Source organism: Dioscorea cayenensis, chromosome 14 (assembly GCF_009730915.1).
Source record: "Dioscorea cayenensis subsp. rotundata cultivar TDr96_F1 chromosome 14, TDr96_F1_v2_PseudoChromosome.rev07_lg8_w22 25.fasta, whole genome shotgun sequence".
Classification (NCBI taxonomy): domain Eukaryota; kingdom Viridiplantae; phylum Streptophyta; class Magnoliopsida; order Dioscoreales; family Dioscoreaceae; genus Dioscorea; species Dioscorea cayenensis.
In genome coordinates, this window is record NC_052484.1 from 4,772,359 (window position 1) to 4,797,479 (window position 25,121).

At 36.0% G+C, this 25,121-nt stretch overlaps 1 protein-coding gene across 2 annotated transcripts; it reads right to left on the minus strand.

Annotated features, from left to right (window-relative positions):
- Positions 1 to 290: 290 nt before the first annotated feature.
- On the minus strand, positions 291 to 23,142 carry LOC120275442 (ubinuclein-1-like). 2 transcript variants are annotated; one of them, XM_039282013.1, is made up of 13 exons: positions 22,651 to 23,139; positions 22,078 to 22,164; positions 21,807 to 21,899; positions 20,636 to 20,712; positions 18,975 to 19,590; positions 18,349 to 18,448; positions 18,149 to 18,258; positions 16,532 to 16,618; positions 4,628 to 4,753; positions 4,245 to 4,385; positions 2,878 to 2,925; positions 2,399 to 2,500; positions 291 to 1,200 (listed from the first exon to the last, which is right to left on the minus strand). In XM_039282013.1, exons 1-13 carry the CDS (start codon positions 22,936 to 22,938, stop codon positions 757 to 759), a joined length of 2,319 nt encoding a protein of 772 aa, XP_039137947.1. In that variant the 5' UTR covers positions 22,939 to 23,139; the 3' UTR covers positions 291 to 756. The 2 variants fall into 2 exon arrangements, with proteins under 2 accessions (XP_039137947.1, XP_039137948.1); XM_039282014.1 differs by having other exon boundaries at positions 1,058 to 1,393; positions 22,651 to 23,142.
- Between the last annotated feature and the right edge of the window lie 1,979 nt (positions 23,143 to 25,121).

Here is a 25,121-nt window from a genome sequence, read left to right on the forward strand (position 1 = left end):
AAGTATCAACTCTTCCAGGGGAGAAATATCAACTCTTGTAGGGGGGAGGTTGCAGCCTTGCAGGGGTGTTCAGTTCATCAAGTTTTGATAAAATTCCAAAAAAACATGCCTGATTAAAGATGAATAAAAAATAAAAATGATGCATGCAACAAAAATGGTAAAAATAATTCTAAAATTCTCCATTTGATGTTCCTACTGTTCTTGTCAGACAAAATCTTAACAAAAATTTCCTTTCTTTTTACAGCATTTTATCTCAATCCAAACACTGAGCACACCCACAAAACCAAAAAAACAAACAATGCAAACTCAGCATTCTCAGAAATGAGAACAAAAGGCAGGATACATGTCTGCTGTACAGCGTTACATAACCCAACAAGTGATAGCCCACTTTTCATCTGGAACGCTATCTCGGCAGTAATTTGCAATGTATCTAATTACATACACTCAGCCACCTCAGCCATGGTGGCGTAGCTTCTAATGAAATATTCGAAGCAAAAGACAACTAAATACATTTTATTATTTACGACTACACAAAAACACTTGAATCACAGATTAATAACTTCTATTGCCATTTTTTTTTTGTTAGCATTAATGAAATCAACTGTCCCTCTAGTCATCCAGCAGATGGGTTGTGAACATGCAGCAAGCCTATCATCATCAGTGACTTCTTGTTCTTTTAGACTTCCAAACTCAAGGAGGAGGCAAATACGCTGAGAAACTATAACCACAAACTTCCATGAGTTGGTGAATCAATAATCAGCTTTGTTTGTCATTACTACTCGGAGGAACAGGTGACGGAAATTTGGATTTAGGGAGCTTGTTCAAACTTGCATCATCATCACTGTGTTTGTGACGTCTGTGCTTTTCATTAGAATCTTGTTGGGGGAGCATAACTGGGTGAGAATATACGTCCCCTCGCTCAGAGTCCGGCCGCCTCTTTTTCTTCGCATTATTGATCGCATCCTCTGTGCCCAAGCTGGAATCACCTCTTATCTTTTCATAGTGTTTTGAACCGCAATGATTGCTGGAATCACTCATTGGTTGGCCGGTTATTTGCTTGTCTAGCAAGACATTAACTGGAGTTGAGGAATCAATGGCAGGTCTCTCTTGCACAGACCGCACTTGAGCATTCAGATTGCTTTCATCTACTCTCATGGCTGAAGCCAAATTTTTCCTCTTGATCCTCTCCTCACAGCGAGCCTGAAATAAACCAAAAAAAGAGCATGTGAGAATGGTGGTTTGTCAGGATTCCTGAATGGCAAACCACCACAAGCAAAAAGGCGCGCATGAACAGAGGACAAGGAAAGGAAGTGACAAGATAGATTCCTCGATGAGCTAAAAAAGAATGTTTTCCTTCCCACTTGGAAAGGGATAATAGCGCCAGAGACAACAGCTGCACAAGAATAGACTGTTAAGCAGAACCGATGCGAAACTGGAAATTCTATGCAGGTAAAACCAGAATCAGATCACACAGATAAAAAATTTCATGTGATAGACAATTACTTGACCAACAATCATTGAAAATAATACAAATTGTTCACAATCCAAATAGAAATCAAACTAAAATATTTGAAAATGTTGGGTGATTACTTTAGAAAATTTGGAGACACTAAGAATCTCCATATTCTAGATGAAGCAAAACCGAAATTGATCATACAGCATTTAAGTTCCATATAAAGAAAACACATTATGTTTTGTGATATTTATTGTACAGAAAATACCTATAATTGATTGCCACAAGTATCCTGGTCAGTTATTTAAGAGGGTAAGTACAGAAAGGCGGATATAGCACCGTGCAGATTAAGTATATAATTGTGATTAAAGGTTTGTGATTGCACTGTCCACTATTCGACTGAAGATAAAATGTGCAAGATACCATTAGACCTATTATGCTTCATGACAAAGAATATTGAGCTGTAAAAAAAACGTATCAACAGATATACCTTAGTGTACATGAGAATGGTGGGATGGATAAAAGCACAAGATTAACAGTGAAGATACTCATGCTAGACTTGTAGTAGCACCCGGTGAAGAAAGATACATGGTTGTGGTAGTGCCAAAAGTATTACAAGTAAGACCAAATATGAAACTGTAACTTAAAACTATGCGAAACAGATGGTGGTGTTGTCAAGGGCAAGTGAAGGATAATGCATATGCATAGGGTTGGCTCAATGTGAAGATAGAAATTTTGAATGGCCAACCACTTAATATGATAGGATTAAATATTAGTAGTTGTTATCGTATCCAAGTATAATAAAAAACCAGTAAGAGCCCAATAGTAACCATTTGATTTGTTGCCAGCATAAATATAAATTCTAACTTGTTTCATAAGGTAAAGAGAAAAATTCAAAAAAACAGAAAAAGATGAGCAGTCAATGAAATGCAAGGAGTGTAAGACCTTTTGTCGGTTGTACATTGCTCGCTTCCTTTCCTTAGATCTATATATAGCTTCTTTAATTCCGAGGTTGTCCATGTAACCATTTGGCCACAACTCTGCAATCTGGAGTACAGCATGCGGATTTCTTTGAGTATAAATGTTTCACCAAATGAATATTATTTTTATGCATTCAGACAATAGAAATTTATGATAGATTTGTCAATTAAAGACAATCAAATCAATAACAACTGATGACAGAAAAATAACTCCAGCATTCAGAAATAAAACTATCACTTTAAAATGGGCAGATAAACAAACTTGGTCAGTGAAGAATCCAGATGGAATTTCTTAGCAGATAAAACAATTTCATGGAATTTTTTCCAAATTGATCAATTCAGTGACTTATCAAGTTCATAAAAAATTGATTACAAATATGATAGGCTTCTAAGTATAAAGTTATACTAAATAACATGAGTTATGGGAAAAGAAGAGTTCATTACCTCCACATAAAGCTTCCTACTTTGACGCCCTTTGTCTTCATCCATTCCCTGTGCAAAATGATAAGTAATACATATGAAGGCACATGCCAGATGTTTTCGAAATTGATGAAATATCTAAATTATGAATTGGATATCAAATAATAAAGGAAAAACCTTTCAAATAACGCTTGACCACAAAAATATGGGACTAGTTCTAAAATATAAAAGTGTAAGCACACCAAGCCTGAGTGTGCGGGCTAACTTCAAGCGTTGCTCACTCAAGCTAGGCTCATATAGGCTTGAGGCTTGAGCTAATTTTTTTAATCATAATCAAGTTAAAATTAGTAAAATTATTTTCAAAGAATTCTAAACATATAAAATGTTATATAACCACAAGTAAATTTAAACAAGTTATTGTTTAAATCAAACATTAATACCATATAATCACAACAAGACAATTTAAATTTACATCTTAATAATAAAAATTCTGAACACTAGAAAATACAGCCGTAAAAAAAGCTTTGCTTTTCCAATTCTCTCTTGTGAAACTGCTCCCAAAACTAGCTATCTTTCACGTGCTTACTTACAAATCACTAATGATAAGTGTTGTTAACTCTCGTGTCTTGCTCTTAAAAGTTGGGCTCACAGACTGGGGCATTAACACTTCTTGCTTGCCCCATTTAGACAATTAAAAACATACATAAAAAACCTACCATTAACTTCAACCGTCTCTATCCATCTTTCCTACTTCTTCCTCATAAGGTTTTGCTTTCAGATTACAAGTGATAAATATGGAAGAAACTGATATTTCTCATGTCAAGCTGGACACAGTCCCACTAAATTAGGATTGCACACAGACAGGGAATTCAAGGAAATAAAAGAAGCCAGGGAATTATAGCTAAAGCTTAACATGTTATGAACTTATTTTATACTAATAAAATCAATACAGTTTTAGTAATACAAACAGACTCTAAGCAGACCAGAAAATATACTTTTCATAAGCCACCACATTGACTCCTCAATAACCACACAAAATAGCAAATATTGTATGAAACTACCACCTACTGCAACTCATTGGTTTCACTGTCCCTCTGCCTAGGGAAATAAAACCAAAAGCCAAAATGAGAATGATTTAAGTGATCTCCTATTAAGATTATTTGCATGAATCTTTCACTGACTCTCTTTTAACCCTAGACAGCCTTTCTCATGCTCTTATTTCTTTCATCACAGTCATCATTCGCATGAAATACAGTATCCCAAACATCATTTAGTGCTCTGATATATAAATACTATAGACCAAAATATCAATAAGCAGAGTTATTGTAAAAATATTTCTCATCCCCTTTCTAAGCCACACTATCATTATCAATACGAAGGGAATCTTTTACCTCGACATACAAATCATAGAGGTCAGAGATCTTGTCTTCTAATGCTCTATCCATGCTATGTCTCCCTTTTTGAGCCCTCTTTCCATCATTAATGTAAGCTTCCTGAAAATCATTAGTCGAACCACCCTGCTGTTCAGTAACCTGTTTATAAAACAGCAAATCAGTAAAATTAGTTCTTGTTTTAAACATGGCATTGCTGGAACATCTCAAGCACAAAAACTGGAATCAGTGTTGGGACTTTCAATGGTTGTAAACAGCAATTCTAATATTCACATAATTCTACTACGGAATTTGATGAATAAATTGTTGGCCATTAAAACTTCAAAAGAAACTTAAAACAAACAAGCAGTCAACAGATCCGTGAAACTGATGCATTTTCTTACTTTGGGCTTCAAGGCTGAGACACGTGCTTGAATCATTTCATTGACCTCTTTCTTTATTTCTTGAAATTTGTCAGCATTCTGCTGTTTTGCAGACAAACCTAATTCAACCATTTCCTTCATATTTCTCTGTGACAATGTATCAAGATAGCATATATCATTCTGAGAATTCAAAAAAACTGAAACACAGTGTAATGTATATTGCAGATAAGAATTTAAGATAAGGGTCAAAATAAATAAATAAATAAATAAATAAATAAATACATGAACGAATAAATATAATAGAAGTATCATGCATCGATGACAACTTTCTTTCTTTCGTTCTTTTTTTTTTCTGTGAACGATAGGTTATATATCAATATCACTGAGGTGAATCATATTTCTACCAAACATCACGTAGTCAGTAATTTGCAAAGAATTGAAGTTAAGATTGAAGACAAAAGCAAAGCTATGATCTGTTTGTGTCCTTTACTGCTTTCATATGAGCATTTGGTGACTACACTCACATGGGGAAGTTACAATCAAAGTAGATGAGATCCCTACAGCTTTGTTGACCCACAATCAGTGAAAACAAAATATTGCTGAAGGTCCTCAGACCGAAGGATTACGTGAATGGGAACCATGAATGTGGAAGAAAGCAAAGAAACGATGGTTCTAAGAAAAGGCATTCCAAGTTGAAATCCAGATACAGAAAGCCTATGCAGTGTTATCGGTATAATCAGATGAGACATATTAGAAAGGATTGTCCAAGCAAGAAGAAGTAGATTGATGAGAGGAAATTTGATTCATCAAAATCTACTAATGTCATTCAGAACAGTGATTCAGATTGCAGCAACAGGGACTTGCTTTCAGTATCATCATGCCAACCCTCATATACATGGATTTTGTATACCGGATGTTTGTTTCATATGACTCCAAACAAGGACTGGTTTGATTCATACACATCATATGATTTTGATTTTATCTATATAGGCAAAGCATATGCTATTGCTTGAGAGGGGAAAATCAAGATTCAAATGCATAATGAACGTTCAAACATTCTACGATGTCAAACATGTTCCAAAATTAAAAAAGAATCTAATTTCTTTAAGTACTTTGCATGTGAACAGTTTTGGCTACAAAACTGATGAGAACTACAGTAGGGTGAGTAAAAGTGAAATGATAGTGATGAAAAAAAAACGAGCAAAAGAAATATCTACAAGCTGATAGAGAATACAATTGTAGGTGGAGCTGTAATTGTAGAATCAGAACATGACACTACACTTCCATACCACACTTTGGGTCATCTTGGTGAAAGTGGGATGGCTCTACTTCGTAAAAGGTTATTGAAAGGACTCAATAGCTGCAAGCTGGATTTCTGTAAGTTTTGCGTTCTGTCCAACATTCAAGACTGAAATTCAAGGGAGGAAAACACAAAACTGAGGGCGTTCTTGATTATGTGCATTCTAATGTAAGGGGTCTAACTAAAAAGCCGTCATTGGGTAGATCTCAATATTTCATCACTTTATTAACGATTTTTCAAGGAAAGAGTAAGTATACTGCATAAAACAGAAATTTAAAGTCTTTACTAAGCTCAAGATGTGAAAAGCAGAGGTTGAAAACCAGACACACAGAAAAATCAAGTCTAAGATCAAATAATGGCACCGAATATACAGACTCACAGTTCCGGAAATTTTGTTAAGAGCATGGTATTCAAAGGAACTTCACATTTTGCAAAAACATCACAATAGAAACGATATATCAAAAAAGATGGATCGGTATATAGCAAAACAAGGTGTTTGAGTTAAATATAGGGCTTCCAAAGAGTTTTTGGGCAGAAGCAGTATGGTATGTTACCTTATAAGAAAATCATCACCTGCCTTTTCGATGGAAGAGTTGCAAAGGAAGTGTTAACAATGATGATATTGATTTTTTTGGATTAAAAGTTTTTTATTGTCCAGCTTATGTGAAAATTCCTGATGATGAGAGATAGAAGCTTGATCTTAAGTCAAAAAGGTGTATTTTCTTGGGCTATGCAAAAAAAGTTATGGAACCCACTAGTAAAGAAGATGGTGATCAACAGAGATGCAGTATTTAATGAGCTTTATGTTGCAGCAAAACAACAGTAAAAGTGCGTAAATTTCAGAGGAAATCAGAGAACAAGTGGCATAGGTGGAAGTGGAACTAAAACCACCTGCAAAAGATGTTGAAAAGGTTAGAAATTCAAGTTCAACAGAATAAAAATCAATGTCTGATGGTGGTCAACAACAAAGTAGCATCACAAAACGACCTAAACACACAATAAAGTTGCAAACCAGGTATGATTTTGAAGATTTAGGCTTGTTTGGTCTCATGGTTAGTGGTTAAGATCTAAGTTCTTTTCACATGGCTATGAGTAATAAGGATAAAAATAGATGGCTTGGTGCTATGGTGAAATAGATGGAGTCCTAACACAAACAAAACCTGGAGCTAGTTGAACTTCTTAAAGAAAGCAGGCTATAGGGTGCAAGTGTGTACACAAAAGAAAGCCTTCAGTATTAGAACAAAAAGGCAAAATTTCCAGGCTCGCCTAATAGCAAAAGGGTACTCACTATAGAAAGGGATAGATTATGATGAAATATTTTCTCCGATGGTCAAACACACATTTATAAAACTGGTGTTGCCAATGGTAGCTTGTTGGGACATGCATTTAGAGTAGCTTGATGTGAGATACAGCTTTCTTCCATGGTGATTTGGAGAAACATATTTATATGAAGCACCCTAGGGTTTTGTTGAACATGGACAAGAGTGATTGTTTGTAGCTTGAGGAGATTGCTTTATGGTTTGAAACAGTTTCCACGACAATGGTATAGATGGTTTGATTTCTACATGATTTAGATTAGCTACAGACGTTGTGAGTATGAATGTTGTGTTTATGCTATGAGCCTTGATGATGGTTCTTTTATTATTTTTTTACTACTATATGTGAATGATATGTAGGTTGTTGCTAAAAATATGCAAGATGTGATTGAATTAAAAGCCTTCTTGGGGAAAAAGTTTGATAAGAAGGATTCGAGGACCGCCAAGAAGATTCTTGGCATGGAGATATATAGGGACAGAAGCTCAACAAAGCTGTTATTATCTCAACGAAATAATGTTGAGAAGGTGTTGGACAGATTCAGTATGAGCAAGGTATTGGGCTACTCAATTTCTTAATTTTGATTTGGAAGCAGCAGGGAAGCGGTGACAACTCCAATTAAATGAACTTGATGAATGAAAGCAATTAGCCTATGAGCATTCCCGAGTGTTAAGAACGCACAAAGAATTATCATGACAAAATGTTTAAGCCTGGGAGAGAATTCCAAAAAAGAGATCAAGTTCTATTGTTTAACTCTCACCTAAAACTTTCTCCGTGAAAGCTTAAAACGATATAGTCGAGACCTTTTAGCATCACGCAAGTACTTCCCCACGGTGTGTTTGAAATATCAATTCCTGAGAATGACACTTTTAAAGTGAATGGACAAAGGTTAAAACGTTACTATAGGGAAACTTACAACAAGGTGGGAGAATATTCCTTTATGGAACCACCTAGCATGCACTTTACAGGTACATCAAGCTAGTGGCGAAGAATCAACGCTTCTTCAGAGGCAACCCAAGCGTTTTCATACTTTTGTTTGTTAGTTTTTAGTTGTTTCCTTTAATATTTTTGTAATAACTTGCTCGCCTGCATCACATTCTTTATTTTCAGTTGCTTGTGTTTAAGATCATTAGTGCTCATTGTATGCTTTCTATGTCATATCTTGTATTCAGATATTCATGTATGAATAAAGGGAACTTTATTTCATGTTCCAGGATAGCTTACAAGCTACTTACGCCAGTAAACTGGACTATAATGCCTCTACAGAGAAGGTTACAGGCGACATTACATCCATAACCCACTATGTAAAGGGCAGATAGAGAGCCTTACAAACACATTTATGGCCCGCCAAGTACTGAAGCACAAACTATTGAGGTAACTTACGGGTGGCTTATATCCGTAAAGTGAGCCATAAGGGTCATCTAGAGAACAATATGGGTAGACAAAGAAACCCTTACGGCACATAACCTCCAAACAAAATTTTACTGGGTATCTTGCGGGTTACCTTATGCCCATAAGGCAGCTATTAAACTATACTGAGAGCCTTACTATCCGTAACCCATTTCATATATCCCAGGATACCTTACGAGGGTGGCTTATGCTCATAAAATGAGCGTTCAAGACAGATAGAAAGCTTTACAGACCATTGATGAGAAATCCCTTCCAAACGTAACCTAGGTTGTAAAGAAGATGGAACCCTTACCACCCCTTTCACCCCTCATCTCCCTTCCAAACGTAACCTAGGGAGATATAACACAGTCAGAGAGCTTTATAGTCACGATCTTACGCTTGTAAGGTCCCGTAAGCAGCTAGGATTTAAGGAGCCATCGGCGACCTTTGGTGCCCATTTTCACTATTTTCTTTCCTTTTTCATCACCGACAACCCTCTTCCATCCCATGTTCTTCCTCCTGTTCCCTTCTACCTCTTTTGAGCACTTTAGAATGCGTCAGGACCTTAATTTAGAGTTCTTTACCGCGCACTTTGTAATATTTGCCCCTTTCTTTGACTACTTTGACTTAAGTTTTGGAACCCCAGCAAGCTTCATCCAGTTGGAAAGTTCTTGGAAATTAAACCCCGCGTAATTGTCAATTACACCCAAAAATTGCAAATCTTGTTGGCTTGTTGGAGCAATATTTGAGCTGAAATAATTGAGCTGCCATCTTCAAGCTTTATAAAGCTTTGGGAGTAGAAGCAAGTGAAGGACAGAGGAAGTAAGGCTTGGCTACAGCATCTCCTTCACCACTCTTTTTCTTTATTTCTCGACGCCTTTGCTTCTTCTCACTTTGGCAAGAGATCGGGTGAAGCTGGTCAGCAACAGGAGAAGCCGAAGCCATAGCAGGCATAGCTTGATTTAGACACCGTATTTCCCAGATCAGGTAGACTCTCGCACCCTTATAACTACGTATTACTAGTGTATCGTTAGATATTTAAATATTTAAAAAATTATTAATTTGTATAACTCTATTATTATCCTATTGTTATTTATATTCTTATTATGTTGTTTGTTATTTATTTTAATAATGTTTTAAAGTTGTAAACTGATTTATTCGGTATTTCACTGTCTGTACTCTGTATTTTCTGTGATTTTTTTTAGTACATCTCCATTCCTACAAATTGCCTAACTAGGAGGAGTAAGTTCTAGTCATGTGCACATGTTTTCAATAGTAGAGATACCAGCCATGCTTGTCCGTTCCAACTGCGATCAAAGATTCGGCTTCGGCGGTTAATATTTAGTCTGTTCCGACTTCACAATCGAAGATCCGTCCTTGAGCTGTTGATTTTTTTATTAGTAAGGGAGATGTACACTTTGGTTTTCTGTGTGTATTCAATATTCTAATTTCGTTTTGATTGTTTATTGACTTCCTATATTTGTCTGTTATTATATCTTTATAGGTATATTATCTATTCTCTGTCTGATTTTTGACTATATTACCTGCAATTTTTTAGATATTATATTTTCTGTTATTTTTGTGATCCTACTAAGCCCTTGTGGCTCACGTACTCTATGATTTTCTTTTTACATGTGAAGAATAAGCTTAGGACCGGGGTCTCATTTCTGTAGTTGTTTCTTGTTGAAATAATTGAACTTTGAGATTGTAGACCTTGTAGTATTTTTTCGTGTGAGCGAGATTTGTATTCTATATATATTCTTGTTTTCAGTTTGCTAAGTGTGGCACATTGTGTATCTGTAGGGCTGCCAAAGCCCATACTCGAATTATTTCTGTTTATTCTTATTTGTTGTGTTCCTGTATTTCTACTTCCTTTCTTGCCTGTTGGTGATAACGCTGATTAGATCCCAGATCAGAGGCCTTGCACCCAGAGCGACCCAGCCCTGTTGGATGCGGCCGTTCTGTCAACGGGCCCAACTTTGGGGCTGGGGCGTGTCACTTTCCTCAGTTTTCTTCTCAACCTAAGGTATACTTCTATTCGTCAATTTCCTTGTGAATGGGTCGTTTGTATTATAGTAGAAAAAGTTCTATACTGTGTATGCAGTGTATCTAGAGTGGTTTCAAGTAAACTTTTGTAAAATTTTGAGATCTATTATACAGTACGGGTGCTTACGGCCTAAGCTCAATTCTTACGGCCGTAAGGACTGTCGTAAAGGCAGTCCCCCGAGGCTTACGACCGTAAGTCACCCGTAAGCATGCCATAGCAATACTGTTTTGAGAAAATTTCATATCTTTTAAACTAACTTTCCGTATTTTCTCTTCTACAAGATAACCCGAGAAAAGAGAACCACATCTAACCCATCCAAGAAGGAAAGGAACAAGGGTTCAACCTCCAAGACGGACACCGCTGGTCCCTCTATAACCGCGATGTCCTCTACACTTGCTTTCTCCGCCCCACACTTTTGAGAGTGATACGCCTGCTTGAGATAAAGCACGGTTTGCCCTGTCCCACACGGTGAACTGGCAAATCCTTGCTTAATTGGGCTCGAGGAAAAAGTGCGAGAGACGCTGTGTTCCGACGGATGGAGCCACCTCTTCTCAATCGAGGAACAAACCCACAGAGGCACGACCTTGGAGGTTTTCAACACCTTCAAGGTAAATCGAGACCTGGTGGGGTTTGATCGACCCAAAGCTATATGGTTCTAGTTTTTTGGTGAGCACCAGATCTAGAGCTATGCACAGTTCGCTTTGCTGATAGGGTTGTATGACACCAACCTCACGAGTACCCCCCAAGTACAAGCAGCTGCTTATTGACATCCCGCCAGAGATGCCTGCAGCGAGAGCGTGGCTCTATTTGAGCAGTGGACACAACTGCAAGTTGGGCCTCACGAAAGCCTCATTCCTCATCCGCTCGACTCATAGGTATATTCATACAATGATAGCTCGCTCTTTTGCAGGACAAGCTAATAGCACCAGCATGGTGGACTGGCAACAACTTTTTTCCTACACAATATAGTCGAGTGTCACCCTGTTTATTTGGGTTATGTGCTAGCATATTTCTTATGCATTAGAACTAACACGCCCGCCTCAGTGTGTTTTCGCTCCCCTATACACAACGCAACTCATCCGGGCATGGGGAGACATGAAGGGCAAAAGATCATTAGCGGTACAGCATCCCTCAGGTTCGATACTTTATGCTTCATTGGGATGGTGGTGCACCGAGGCTCCCGCTACATCCTCACCTGTAGCACAACGAAGCAGCTAGAGGATCGTGGCGAAGATGGCTCAAAGGACTGAGGATGAGGCGTGCGACAGCTAATCATCGCTCCCTTTGGCCACCGCACCACCACTATGCCGAGCACTTCCCAAACGTCAATCCTCTCTCCAAACCATGAAGGGACATATTGAGACACTGCAAGCTGAGCAAAAGGCCATCCAAGCGGATCAACATATCATCATCACGTCCCAAGGGCGGATCGAGGCCGACCTCGCCCGCACTTGGGATATTTTGGCGCATTTGGTCCCGCTTCCACCGGAATTGACTCCACTACCAACACCACATCCATCGACCAACTCCACGCCACCTACCGACACCGCCAACCATTAGTTTTATTATTGTTTTGTCTTTTTTATTTGTACTTCTAATTTCCTTTTTCTTTGTATATTTCTTTTATAGCAAGGGTTGGCCCTGCTATTATTATTTTTCATTTTGAACTTCTAGTAGCTTTTATTTTCTATTTCTTTTATGGTTTATTTTGTTTGCTTCAACGATAATACCTTTCTTTTCCCGCGTAAGATAAGTTAGTTCAACTCCCACCCTCTATAATTAAAGAGGATATTCATTCGGTCTTTTCTTGACCTTCAGTGTATCCCGACTCTTCAGCCACAACAAGAATGCACCGTGGCCAGTGCAAGGACTTTGTCAACTTCAATTTAATCGGGGAACTACTTGATTTCCTTCTCTCTCCCATATATGTTGTATTTTTCTCTTTTTTTATGCACTTTTCCATACATTAAGAATTTTAAATATAAGGGAGGATTTAGGATTATCCAAGCTCTTCATATGCCAAATTGTTGACCTATGAGGGTGCATTTAAATGATTAATAGGAGTTTCATATTATAGGGGTGAACATATGCTGAAATGTTTATTTTTCACTTCTGTTTTTAGTTTGCTTTATTCTTGATCACTTGCCTATTTTGACGCATTGAACTTCCCTATTGTAGCGACTTAGACCAAAGTTACCAGGAACGTGGTGCGCCTCGGTATGTGGTACAAAAACAGGACCTTGGTACCTAGCTTGAAAATTTTATGGTACGAAGGGGGTAGGCTTAATTGGTAGGATATTTTGGGTCATGGTACGCTCCAGAATAGTTTTAGGATTGTAAATAAAATTCTTTGTAAAAAAGAAATAGTGTTCTACTCTCAGCCTAAGAAGCTAAAAATTTCTATTAGGAGATGAAAGAATACTAGTTTTCATTAACCCGTAATTAATTTTCTAGAGATTTTGAAGGTTGGTTATTTTTTGCACTATTATTGTTGTGTACCTTTAATGGCATTCATAATTGAACCAAGGCATAGGCTCGAGCTACACCATGGCCATGTTTATTGTTTTGGAACTTGGACTCTCGATTTTTCCACCCCACTTACTTTTCACTTTTTTTCTCATTGGTTTTACCACCACTACTATAATATTTTAAACATTCCTAACATTGGTTTTCTACCCACTGCAAGCCTTTGAAAAGAATTGCTCTTGCTTTTTTCTCTTCCCTTGCCATTTATTCTTTGTTTCATTCCAACCTATTTTATTCTTCCTATACATCCTAGTTATACTAAAAAAACCATTGAAATTCTATGAAAAAACAAATACAATCACAAGTCATGCCCAATATCAGCCTTAGCCTTCTCTTCTTCGCATCTTTGGTGGTCTTAAGCTTCATATCTGAGCAACTCGTGGCACCTTTCTCTTCTTCTCATATTTGGCAGGCTTAAGCTTCATATTTGAGCAACTCATGGAGCCCTTCTCTTCTTCTCTTTGGTGGCTTTAAGCTTCACGCCTGCACATTTGAGCAGTTTGTGCCTTGTGGCACCAGTAATCTTCATGGCCACCGGCAATCTCTTACACTGTTACATTTGTCTTGAGTTTAAAAGCATTGCCTTTCCTTTCTTTCAAACCCATGCTCCCTTAATTTCTTCAATTTCTTGGATCGTTTCTTCATGGAACCGATTCCCATTCTTAACGTCCCCGGAACTCAAACAAACCATGATCCGGATCGCATGATCCAGTTCGTGGTTTCAAGGGGGTTGTACCGTTCCTGGTAAAATTGACTTAGTCTTATGGTGACCTTGTGTAGTTTGCAAGCACATGAAAATTAATTGTCATAACTGCGAAAATTCTTGAATTCACAAAAAGAAATTACATGAAAAAGAAATAGTTAACGACGGAAAACTATCCTTTTAGATGTGTGATTCTACTCTCGATAAGTCGGATACTGTGTATGCCCCAGTGAGATTATGAGCTACCTCTTTGGGTGAGTGAAAACTACGTTCTTTAGAAAATAAGTGGAAACAACTACTACTTTTTTTTTAGCGTGGAAATTGCTCTTCGAGTCCCCAGGAAAAAAAAAACCTAATTTGGAAGTAGTGTGAAACTGCCACCTTAAAGAAAAGAAAGTGTTAAAATGTAAAATTTTTGCTATAAAAGTCTTGTGGGTTGAAAGAAGCAAAGTATAAAGTTGCATTATACACACAATAATCTTGAATAAAGTTGAACTATTTGTCCAAACTTCGGAATTTTTAGTATTTGTGCATTGAACTCTCCCAATTAATCTTGGAACTCCCAATTTCAATAAATTGAACCCATGTGCTTATTCCTCTTGGTTTCCAATGTGTCTTTTTCCTTGAGGACAAACAAAAACTTAACTCTGGGGAATTTGACAAGTGTATAATTGAACCCAATTTTATATTATTGTATACACTTAATCGGCATGTATTATGACGTTTATTGAGAAGACAATGTTTAATATGGTGTAAAATTTGATTTCAGGTCATGGACAATGTATAATAAATAGAAGGGAGTTACAAGAAGCAATGTTGAATAAAAATAAATAAATAAATAAAGCTCTCCCAACATCAAAAACAAAAGAGCATGCAAAACAGAACACCTTACGGTTCCCTTAAGGTAACTACTTACATTGTAAGCCTCTTCTAGAGAACCTTGCAGACATGCTTATTCCCGTAAACGAGAGCGTAACTACCAGACAGAGGGATTTCCATGCAATACTTACGCCCGTAAGCCAAGGCGTAAGGCCCATCTAAAGGAGTTTTCAATGTTTTTTTTTTTACTTTTCCCGCATTGATTAGATTGTATGGTAGTTCTCTTTTAATGGGAAACTAAATTTCTTGGTGTTTGGGCATGAGTAGAACCTAAGGTTTATATTTTTTATTGACATTGACTGTAGACTTTGGAGCTTTTACATTGACTGATTAATTGCAATTTATTAATGTAGAATTCAATTGTGATTTTAATTGTCTTAAATTCTATTGTAGCGAAAGCCGAGGATTCATGATTGTTGTACTTATGTGTCAAATCGAAAGATCCACCTAGTATAGACATACCAAAATTGAAGGGGATCACAAATTCGCCTAGAAATACGACAGTTTAGGATTGATAATTTCTCTCCTCGTGATTCTCCCGAGCGAGTTGACATAGCATTCCGAGTGTAATGCAATCGTAGAGAACAAGTATTAGGAAAAGATTCCAAGCTAGTTTTGTGTGGGATTAGAGTCAATATTCTCAAGAAAGGGATTAACTACTCACTGAATCCGTGTTTTCTCTCGATAGAGTTCACTGAGTGTATTGCAATCACATGGCAGTTTGTATCAACACAGTATGGGACTAATTATAGTTCGCCTTGAGAAAAAGGACAACATGAGTTAGGAACTCTTTTGGTTCAACTGCATTGCAAAACTTTATGCAACCTTGTCCAAAACTTGACAAATCCCTAAGAGAAGTCTATACCCAAACACCCCTCTTTCATACTTATCTTGCTGTAATTTTACTTTTTCTTTAGTTCTTACTTTATGTTTTAGATTTATCACCCACAACTTTAACTAGGTTAATTGACGACTTTAAAATTAGTATTTGCAATCTTTAGTTTCTCCTAGATCGATAACCCTTATTTCCTAATACTCTATATTACTTGATCGACATGTGCATGTACGTTTACAAGTGACATTAGTTCCTATAAGGTATATTCAACAAAGTGAAGATTATTGTATATCACTCATACACAGAAGTAAACATGCAAATGGCAGAGTGAAGCGGAATGGAGCAACGGAGTGTAGCGTAGGAAGGGGGACCGAGCGAAACAACAGCATCTGCAACATTAGGGAAGCCGCAGTTGGATGGGTTGGGAATGCAGAAGCAACACCCTCACGGTATAGTACAAGGGTAATTTTGTAATTTGGACCATGTAGGATTTTATCTATAAATTCATGTAACCCTCATTTTTCAATCAATAAAAAAAAAAATATAGCCGCTCTGCTCCCAACGACATAAGCACATCACTGAATCTAATAAATATTGTCTATTTGCGTTGTCTTCTTGCTATCTTGATTTCTCTTGCGATTCTCTATTATTGTCAACATAAGCAAAGTTATTGTTAATAGGAAATTGCTTCTACAATGCAGACAAACTACAGTGAGTAAATCAACAAAAATTTTATGTTGATATCAAACAAAATTCTTAATGCATCCCAATTATATACCATCAGCATCCTGACCTTTAAATGGTAATAAATTCTTAATGCATCCCAATTATAGTAGTAGTTTTATTTTTCTACTAATTTCATAAAAATTTCAAAGAGCCTAACATTCAATGGCAGTCCGTTCACTGCATGAAATTACTTTTCTGCATGTTACCTTCAATGTCTTCCGTTGTACAAGGTGGCCAAGAATACCCATAAGGCGATCTATCAAATCATCCTCTGAAATTTTACCTTGGCTTGCCTGTAACATCAACATAAATGTGCAACGGCTGAAATCACTGTAAGGCAGACATGTTGAAAACACCTAACAAGTAATATCTAAGGAGGTAAGGCAGAAAAGCAAGAATTGAATGATGGAAGTACATATGCATGAAATAACCCAAAGGATAGATTAATCATTACCATCAATTTAATTTATTCATGCTTTATGTATTCACATAAAAGATAGACTACTGCCAATATTCCTTAAAATGGAAGATAAGCCCTAGCCAGATAGCAACCATTGTAGAAAGCATACAGAAAGACAAAACCCCAGCCTAAGCGGGAGAATGATTAAATGCTAGAAATGAATTACTATGGCTGCCTAACCTAAAAGTGCAGCTAAAATTGTCACATTTGGCAAACCATATTCTAGTCAAGAAGCCCTACCCTCATCAACAATCATAGAAACACCCCTTGTCAGTACATTTCCTTTCCATTGAGAATCAGTGCAACACTGACTTCTAAGAATTTAACCATCCATCCAGCCCAAACTTAATGATCAGCTTCTCTTTCATAGGCCCAAAATGCAAAGAAAAATTCTTCTATGGCCATGCCTATAACTTCACTCTTAGAGCCACCTATCTTTGTAAGTCAAAATATGGATTCCCATAGCCAATAATATCTTCAATTTAATGAATCTAAAGGCCATTTGGATAAACTAGTTGGCTTAAAAAGCTTGCACCTTTTTCAAGCTACAAAACATAATCGGTATGTCAGGCAATCAGTATGCATAAAATGGCAGGGTACCTAGTTAATAATGAAAACTAGTTAAAAGGCATCCTCTCATCTTAAAAAGAGGCTGAAATTTCAAATTCCTAGGGAGTTCCGTACAATCAATTTACCATGGCACCTGCGTTCCAAAAATGGCTGCAAAATTGCATTTCTCACCAAACTACATTCAAAAGTCACCTCTTCCTTCATGGTTCAGACAAACTTAAAGACTGTTTTAATACCTCATCAGACGCATACCCAAAAAGAAGGCCGGCTGGATCATACTCCCTCCATTTCAAATTATGTCAATTTAGGGAATTTTTTTTTTCAAATTACCTGTAACTTTTAAGAATTCTATAAAGCATTAATTATGTTATTTTTTCAATTTTGTCCTTCTCATTTAATGAAGTTTACTTAAAGGGAGAGTGTGCATTAACGAGAGTAAATAATCCCAATGAAAGGGTAAAATTGTCCCATCATAATATTTCTTTCTATATTTTAGGAGCTTTAATAGCAACCTTAATCCTTGTGAAAAGCTCAAAAGTGGCAGATAATTTAAAATGGGGTAAGTAAAATTCAATTATTCAATTTCTTTAATTTTTGCTCACAAGAATAGCAATCTTACGGACTACAGCAATACCAGTTACCAAATAGCTTCACTCAGTCAGTAACCTTGAACTGATTCCATAAACACACACACACAAAGGCATTTTGCATTTCCACGATTTGACATACTTGTAAAGGAAGTAATAAAGAGATGCATATAGTAAACATGATTAAATATGCAAATGGACAATACCGATAATCTAGCAACTTTTGCAAGCTTCTGCTTTACTTCTTGAGGCAGTCTCCTTTTGACTCCCTGAGTTGAAACATCCATTTCCTGGACGTCAAGGTCTGGAGGTCTACCTGAAAAAAATATTTTTGAAAAGGAATTTCTAAGTTATTTAGAACAAAAATTCTTAAAGAAATTTTTATTGAAATCATCATAAGACTTACATAGTGCAACTATCTTCTCCAAATCACGAATGGCTCGTTCTAGTGTTGTGCCTTTTGATCTAACAGTAAAACCTTCCTTTATTTGTGTGGATGATGGGTGCTGCAAAAGGTTGACAATATGTTTATTTAAGGAAAGATGGAGATATAATATATGAACTGAATAAATAATAATGACTTAAAGCAGTGAAAAAAAAGACACCAGAAAAAAAATCAAGTTACAAATTAATACCTCAGCGGTATTTGAAATGTAAAGTGCTTTAAATAAAACATGCTTTTGTCTGAAGTTATAATGAGCCGTGCTTAAATTTAATCCTACTAAAACTTTTAGGATGCCTAAATAGATATTCACGCACATATACAATGTCCTACGGATATTGGATGGTTCAGCAAAATCATAAATAGGCCAAACTAACTGCAAATGATGCTCCTACAAGTTAGAGATTAAAATGGCCCATGAATCATTTCAGATTTATTTTTCAACTATAAGCAAAAACAAAGAGTCAAGAAATTTGAGTTGTGACAAGAGTGTATAGAAGAATTATTTGACAGTAAAGAAAACCAAAACACAGAGAATTGAATATCCAGTTCAAATAACTATCAAGATTTGCAATAAAACAAATGCCTACCACCACTGGCATAGGGTATGTGCTCACAGGTGGATTCAGGAGTGAAAATTCACCAAGTCCATCCCTCTCCTTGTGTCTTACTCTAGCAGATGCGTCAATGTTATTTTCACAATCCAAGAATTTTTTCGAGTGAGATCCAACTTGAGAACTAGCAACTTTCGTCCGAGGTGCTGAATACATGCCATCAAAATATTCACGTGTGCCTTTTGATTTGTAAGTGATATCCTTGGATGGAATTAATTTTTGCTTATTAAAATTCTTTGTTCCTGGTATAAGTGATGAAACATCAAAATGTACTGCTTTAATATGTGAAGGATTCTCTGAATTTGTGGTAAGATCAGCCAATTTCTTTTTGCAAGCTGAAGTAGAGGTCTTAAGTTTATTTTTGAGATGTCCCTCATCTAGATAATGCTCACCAAAGGGAGTCAAAACTTTCCTAGTACTCGATGATTTCTTTCCCTCCAATGGGATACTCCGTGCAGTAGCCTTTATTCGCATGTCACTCATGTTTACAGGATCTTTTGAAATAAGCTCCCCATCCTTCCCGTTATGTCTCATTATTGAGTCTTTTCTTCTCCGTTTCTTTGGTGCCACATCTGGTGATAAATTTGGTTCACTGTCACACAGAGCAAGAAGAGTAATAAACATATAATCCTGATCATACCCATCAATGAGACATGAAAATTTTCCAGATTTGGCAGAACATTCAGAGTGTCAAAACAAAAGGCAATCTGAGGTATGCCCAAGAGCCTGGATTTGAAGTGCTCAGAACAGGGACATTTGTCAGTGGTAAGCCAGCCATCTTGTGTATAACACAAAGCCCGACTGACTGAGCTATTGACAAGCTTATAGCTAAGCAAAGCAAAGAGCTTGAATGTGATTATTACTACATTTAGCTTCAGTGTTATATCTTTGATACATCCTGGTCAATGTTTTTCATAAAGGTCACTTGGACAGTTGCATAGTACACAGGCCCAGTAAATTCCTTTATATGTTTGTAAGTCGGATCAACTTTCACTAGTCTGGCAAATGAACAAAATAGCAATACCCTAACATATAAGGTTTCTCAATTCCACATAGTATACAATAAAAATAAGACAACATTGCTTATATACCCCTACAAAAGCGGGTAATTGCTAGTATACCCTTGCAAAAATCATATCAGCTTACATATCCCCATTAAGCTCATTTATTTGCTAATACACCCCGATGGTTAAAATTCAACATAAAAATAATACAAAAGGACAGATTAACAATTGATGCTTAACTTCTCTTCCCCCTCTCCCAAGATGGAGGCAGGTAAAAGAATAAGGGGTAGTTTGTTAATTATATAAAATGTTTTAGTTGACTACTGGCTAGAAAGTTATATGAGCAAATAACAATGGTTGGAAAGATATACAAGAAATATGGTTATTACATGGGTATAATAGAAATTATCTATTTTCCTGATTGTATGCAAGCAGAAACCCTAAAATAACTAATGTAAGTCTTTAGAAGTATTCAATTCTGAAAACTCAAACAGGAGTTAGGCTGCAGTAATGACTACAAAGGAGAAAAACTTTTTTAGTCAGGATTACAAAGAAGAATGTTCGCACAAATGATAAAAAAGACAGTTCAAAATCACATCCAAGCAATCATTTTCCTCCACCAATTGAACTTACATCTGTTCCAATTTTCCTTTATTGACAAAATAACCATTATGCTTGGTGGTTGCCTTGTCAACTTGAAAATACTCATCCTGAAATAAATTAATAAAGCACTTTACATTAGAAGAACACAATTAGAAACCAAATATATGTCCATGTTTTTTTGGTAAATTGTTCCATAAAATATAAAACCTATTCTTCTCAAAAGTTGGAATGAAACCGTGTGACAATGACTAAATACAGAAGAGACTATGAAAGATAAAAGATGAACAAATTTTAATCCATTAGAAAGCTTCGTATCTAGGTGAATACCACTGAATCACTAATTTTTACCATAAGACCGATTTAAACAATCTCTCCCATAGATTCTACTTATTAAACCAAGCACAAAAAAAGACAAGCAAGAAGATATAAGTTGAAGCAAAAAATTAAGCCTTAAACTTTCACGAACAATAAGTAATGGACCATGATAATATACATTTGCAGTGGCAAGCTTCTACTTTTGTTAAAAGAAATTGAGAACAATTTTATCCATAACACTGATTTAAACTGTCTCTCCCACAGATTCTATTCATTAAACTAAGCATAAGAAAAAGACAAACAAGAACATAAAAGTTGATACAAAAAATTAAACACAACTTTCAGAAATAAAAAGTTCATGGACCGATGGACGTAGGGTGATATGCATTTTCAGTGTAAAGCTTCTAGTTTGGTTAAAAAAATGAGTCATCAACTTTACCATAACTCTGATGTAAGCCATCTCTCCCACAGATTCCATTCAATAAGCCAAGCATAAGAAAAAGACGAACAAAAAGATATAATTTGATAAAAAAAAAATTAACCTTAAACTTTCAGAAACAGTAAGCTAGTGGACAAATGGCAATGTGCATTTGCAGCAATGAGCTTCTACTTTTGTTCAAAAAGGATTGCCCATTTCTGTATCAAGTAACAGGCAGGCAGGGCTGCAACTTCCATTATGCCATGTGCCCATGATAAGGAAAACATGCCCATATTTAAAAAGGAAGCTTCCAAAAATAAAGCTCTTGCCAAAAAAGGTAAGTTTCAGAGAAAGTTTATATTTTTCAAAAGAGAACCAAAAAGGAGGTGGGAGAGATAATGCACTTCAATATATCAACGGATTTGTTACACGAAAATAAATCAACATATGCAAAACTGAATCACCAACCAGATCAGCATCATCAATGAAAGAATCCTCTGTGTCATATGCATCATCATCAGGAATGCCATCAAGTTCTTCTTCATCACTGCTTTGCTTACCCTGAACTCATGAGATGTCAAGTGCACAAAGTCATCAAACATTTGACTCCACGAAGAAGATTGAACGCATGGATAGAAGAAAGCATAAAATAATGAACTTTGGGAATGAGATTAGACTCCTAAAGTAACCTCTATAGTTGAATTTCATAAAGGCATATGGCACACTTCATAGTTCTTACCATATACAAACGTTCAATCTTCTCAATAACAGCATTAAAACGATTGGAGGTTGGAGCATCTATTCCTTCACCTTCAATGGAAGGAACCTAGAAAACAAAGTCAAATAATCACAATTTCTTGAATCAAAGGTTTACAGTTTAGTAAACTGAAGAATATATTCAACTTCAAAAGTATACATCAATGTGCTGTTTCAAGATGCTAACTAAAATTCACAGCGAAAAAAAGTAAACAAGTATTCCATGAATCATGCCTCCACATTGATGAAAAGCAAAAGAAACATAAAAATTATGTTGTGATTGTTACCTTCATAGATAAGCCCTAGACTTTCCTTAACATTAGGTCATCTTTAGAAGAACTAAACACTTGCATTGTCAAAAACAATCAAGAATGTGTCATTTCATGGTTCACAGAAGTGAATTTTCCTTGTTTCCTAGTTCCACAAGTACTGAACACAATCCAAAAGCACAAGAAGAACTATAGCCACAGAAATAAGTACCCTAGAACAAGCGAAGCAAACCCTAAACCGAATCAAAACAACAACAGCAAACACAAATGAAAAGCCAAGAGCTCACCGCACCACCAGAGCCAACCTGGTCCTGGGACACCGGAAGCGGCTGCTGCACGGAGGGCGATTGGCCACCCTTTCCAACCTCCTTGAGAAGCCGCTTCCACGAGACGATGGTGGTCTCCCCGGATTTCAACTCAACCCTGAAACGCAACCTCTCACCGGTCTCCGCCCGCTCCTTCTGCGCCTCAGAAGAGGACGGCACCGTCAGCCCCTCAGCCGCCTCTGTCGGAAACCTAACAGGCCCTCCGCCACCGCCGCCGCCGCTGCCGGCGGCGCCAGCCTCGCTATCCATGGAAGACGAGGATGGGAATTAGGGTTTGAGGGTCTGAGAGGATCTGAAAGAGAGATTGGGATCAAAGAAAGGGATCAATGGTTTCAAGATTTGGAGAAAAAATGCATCTTGCGCTGGATCAAGAGATGGTTGAGCTCTCAATCCTCAAGAAACATGAACTGCTGGATTTCTAACATTCTTTCCTTTTTTTTCTTTTTTTTTTAAAAAATTTATTTTCTTACCATTTTATTTGTGTAAGAAATAAATGACATTCCTTAAATAAAAAAAAAGAAATAAATGACATTCTTACAAAATAATTTATTGATGTATTTTTTTTTATTAATTTGATGGTTTTATTACATTTGACATGGTCCGAGTGGGTGGGTTGAAGCTTTTTTTGTTTTTTTTTAACCACCATTTCTTTTGTCCCTGTATTTTTTTCTTCTTAATATTCAATATATTTCATGTAGATGAGGCAACATAGGATGACAGTAGGCCCGGGACAACTTAATTGCATTTTGAATGAAAATGGGGCAAAATATAGGGATTGAAAATATTTTTTTTTTATGTTATTATCTAAGTTTTTTATAAACCATTTATAGAATAAGAAAAAGTCTGAGAAATTTTTTATTTATTACCAAATGCTCAAAACCAATAATATTTGCTCTACCGTGAAAAAACAAGTATAAAGCATTCAAAAAGTCCCGAGTCTGAATTTTGTTAAATATAATGGTAATAATGAATCTATGGTTATAAATGTGAACTTATTACCCAAACCCAGTGACATCAAGTAAGAGCATGCAAGCTAGATGATCAATTCTCAACTCATACCCTGCTCTATAGCACTTGCCAGTTGTTGCTTTAACAAAAAAAATCACCATTAGTCTATTCAATAATATGTTGAAGTGGTCATTTTTGTTTTTTTTTTTTATTGTTTCTCAGATTTTTATTTTTCATTATTGAATCACAAGAGATTTTTTTCTTTTTTTATTTGAAAAATATCCTAGTAATTTGGCGATATATATATATATATATATTTAAATCTGGATATTTCCAATTGTGGAGAGTATACAAGGTATTTTATTCTTTTAGTTTTAAATGGAAAGAATATCTTTAGATTTAATTTAAAGAATTGAATTCCAAATTGAACCAAAATTCAAATAAACTATAAATTAAATTGAACAAGAACAAGTTGAAATTTTATTCAGGGCATGGGGCTTGTTTAGCTTGTATCATGTAAATGATAAAAAAAATAGAGATGGTAATTTGTACCCTACCCGGCGGGTATACCCGTACCTGGTCAAAAAGAGTATTACCCTCTTTGACTGGGTACGGGTAAGGGTATTACCCATTAGTTTTTGAGCGGGTACGAGTCGGGTAAGGGTATGCCCCTACTCTACCCGTACCCTTACCCTTACCCTTACCCGTTGAAGAGGGTACAGGTAAAACCCGTACCCGTACCCTTACCCTCTCATATATATATATATAATTTTTTATTAAACTAAATATTTACTCACACTTTACTCAATATCTATTTTCATGGTGATTAATTTGAAAATAATACTTCAAATTTTCTTTTAATATATTATTTTAAATTTTATTTAATTTCTATATTTATATTTGATAATATTATCAAAATTGAATTTTAGATATATATTAAGAATCATAATTAAATTAAAAAATAATATGATACTAATAAAAAATCAATTGGATATAACTTATGAAAATTACTTATAATGTTTTTTATATTCAAAATCTTACTAGATATTTATAAAATTTGAAGCTATATAAAATATAAATAGTAGATATATGAAAAAATTTTAAACAAAAACCAAGATAGTTAAACATGAACAAAACAAAAGGTAGCGTTACCATTGAGTCCTAAATAGACGTCATTTTTATGTGATTATATAATTTAAAATAAACAAATATATATCAACTTGTAATTTTGAATTTATGGACATGTGTTTAAAGATTGTAATATAATGTATAATTAATATATATTTATTATTATTTAAATTTAATTCGATAATTTGAACAACAGGTAAGCAGGTACCCTGCGGGTAAGGATAAGGGTATGATTTTTTTTACCCTGAAGGGTACGGGTATGGGGTAGCGGTTACGGGTACGGGTAAGGATTTTGGCATACCCTACTCGTTGCCATCCCTAATAAAAAATGCTAACAAAATTTTCTAAAGACTAGT

Bases quoted from the DNA above. Each gene is read 5' to 3' on its own strand.
- LOC120275442 (XM_039282013.1), bottom strand. From the start codon at position 22,938: ATGGATAGCGAGGCTGGCGCCGCCGGCAGCGGCGGCGGCGGTGGCGGA. The intron at 21,900-22,077 runs GTAAGAACTATG...TCATGAGTTCAG, and splicing joins AGATTGAACGTTTGTATATG to GGTAAGCAAAGCAGTGATGA. The intron at 18,449-18,974 runs GTAGGCATTTGT...AACCTTTTGCAG, and splicing joins CATACCCTATGCCAGTGGTG to CACCCATCATCCACACAAAT.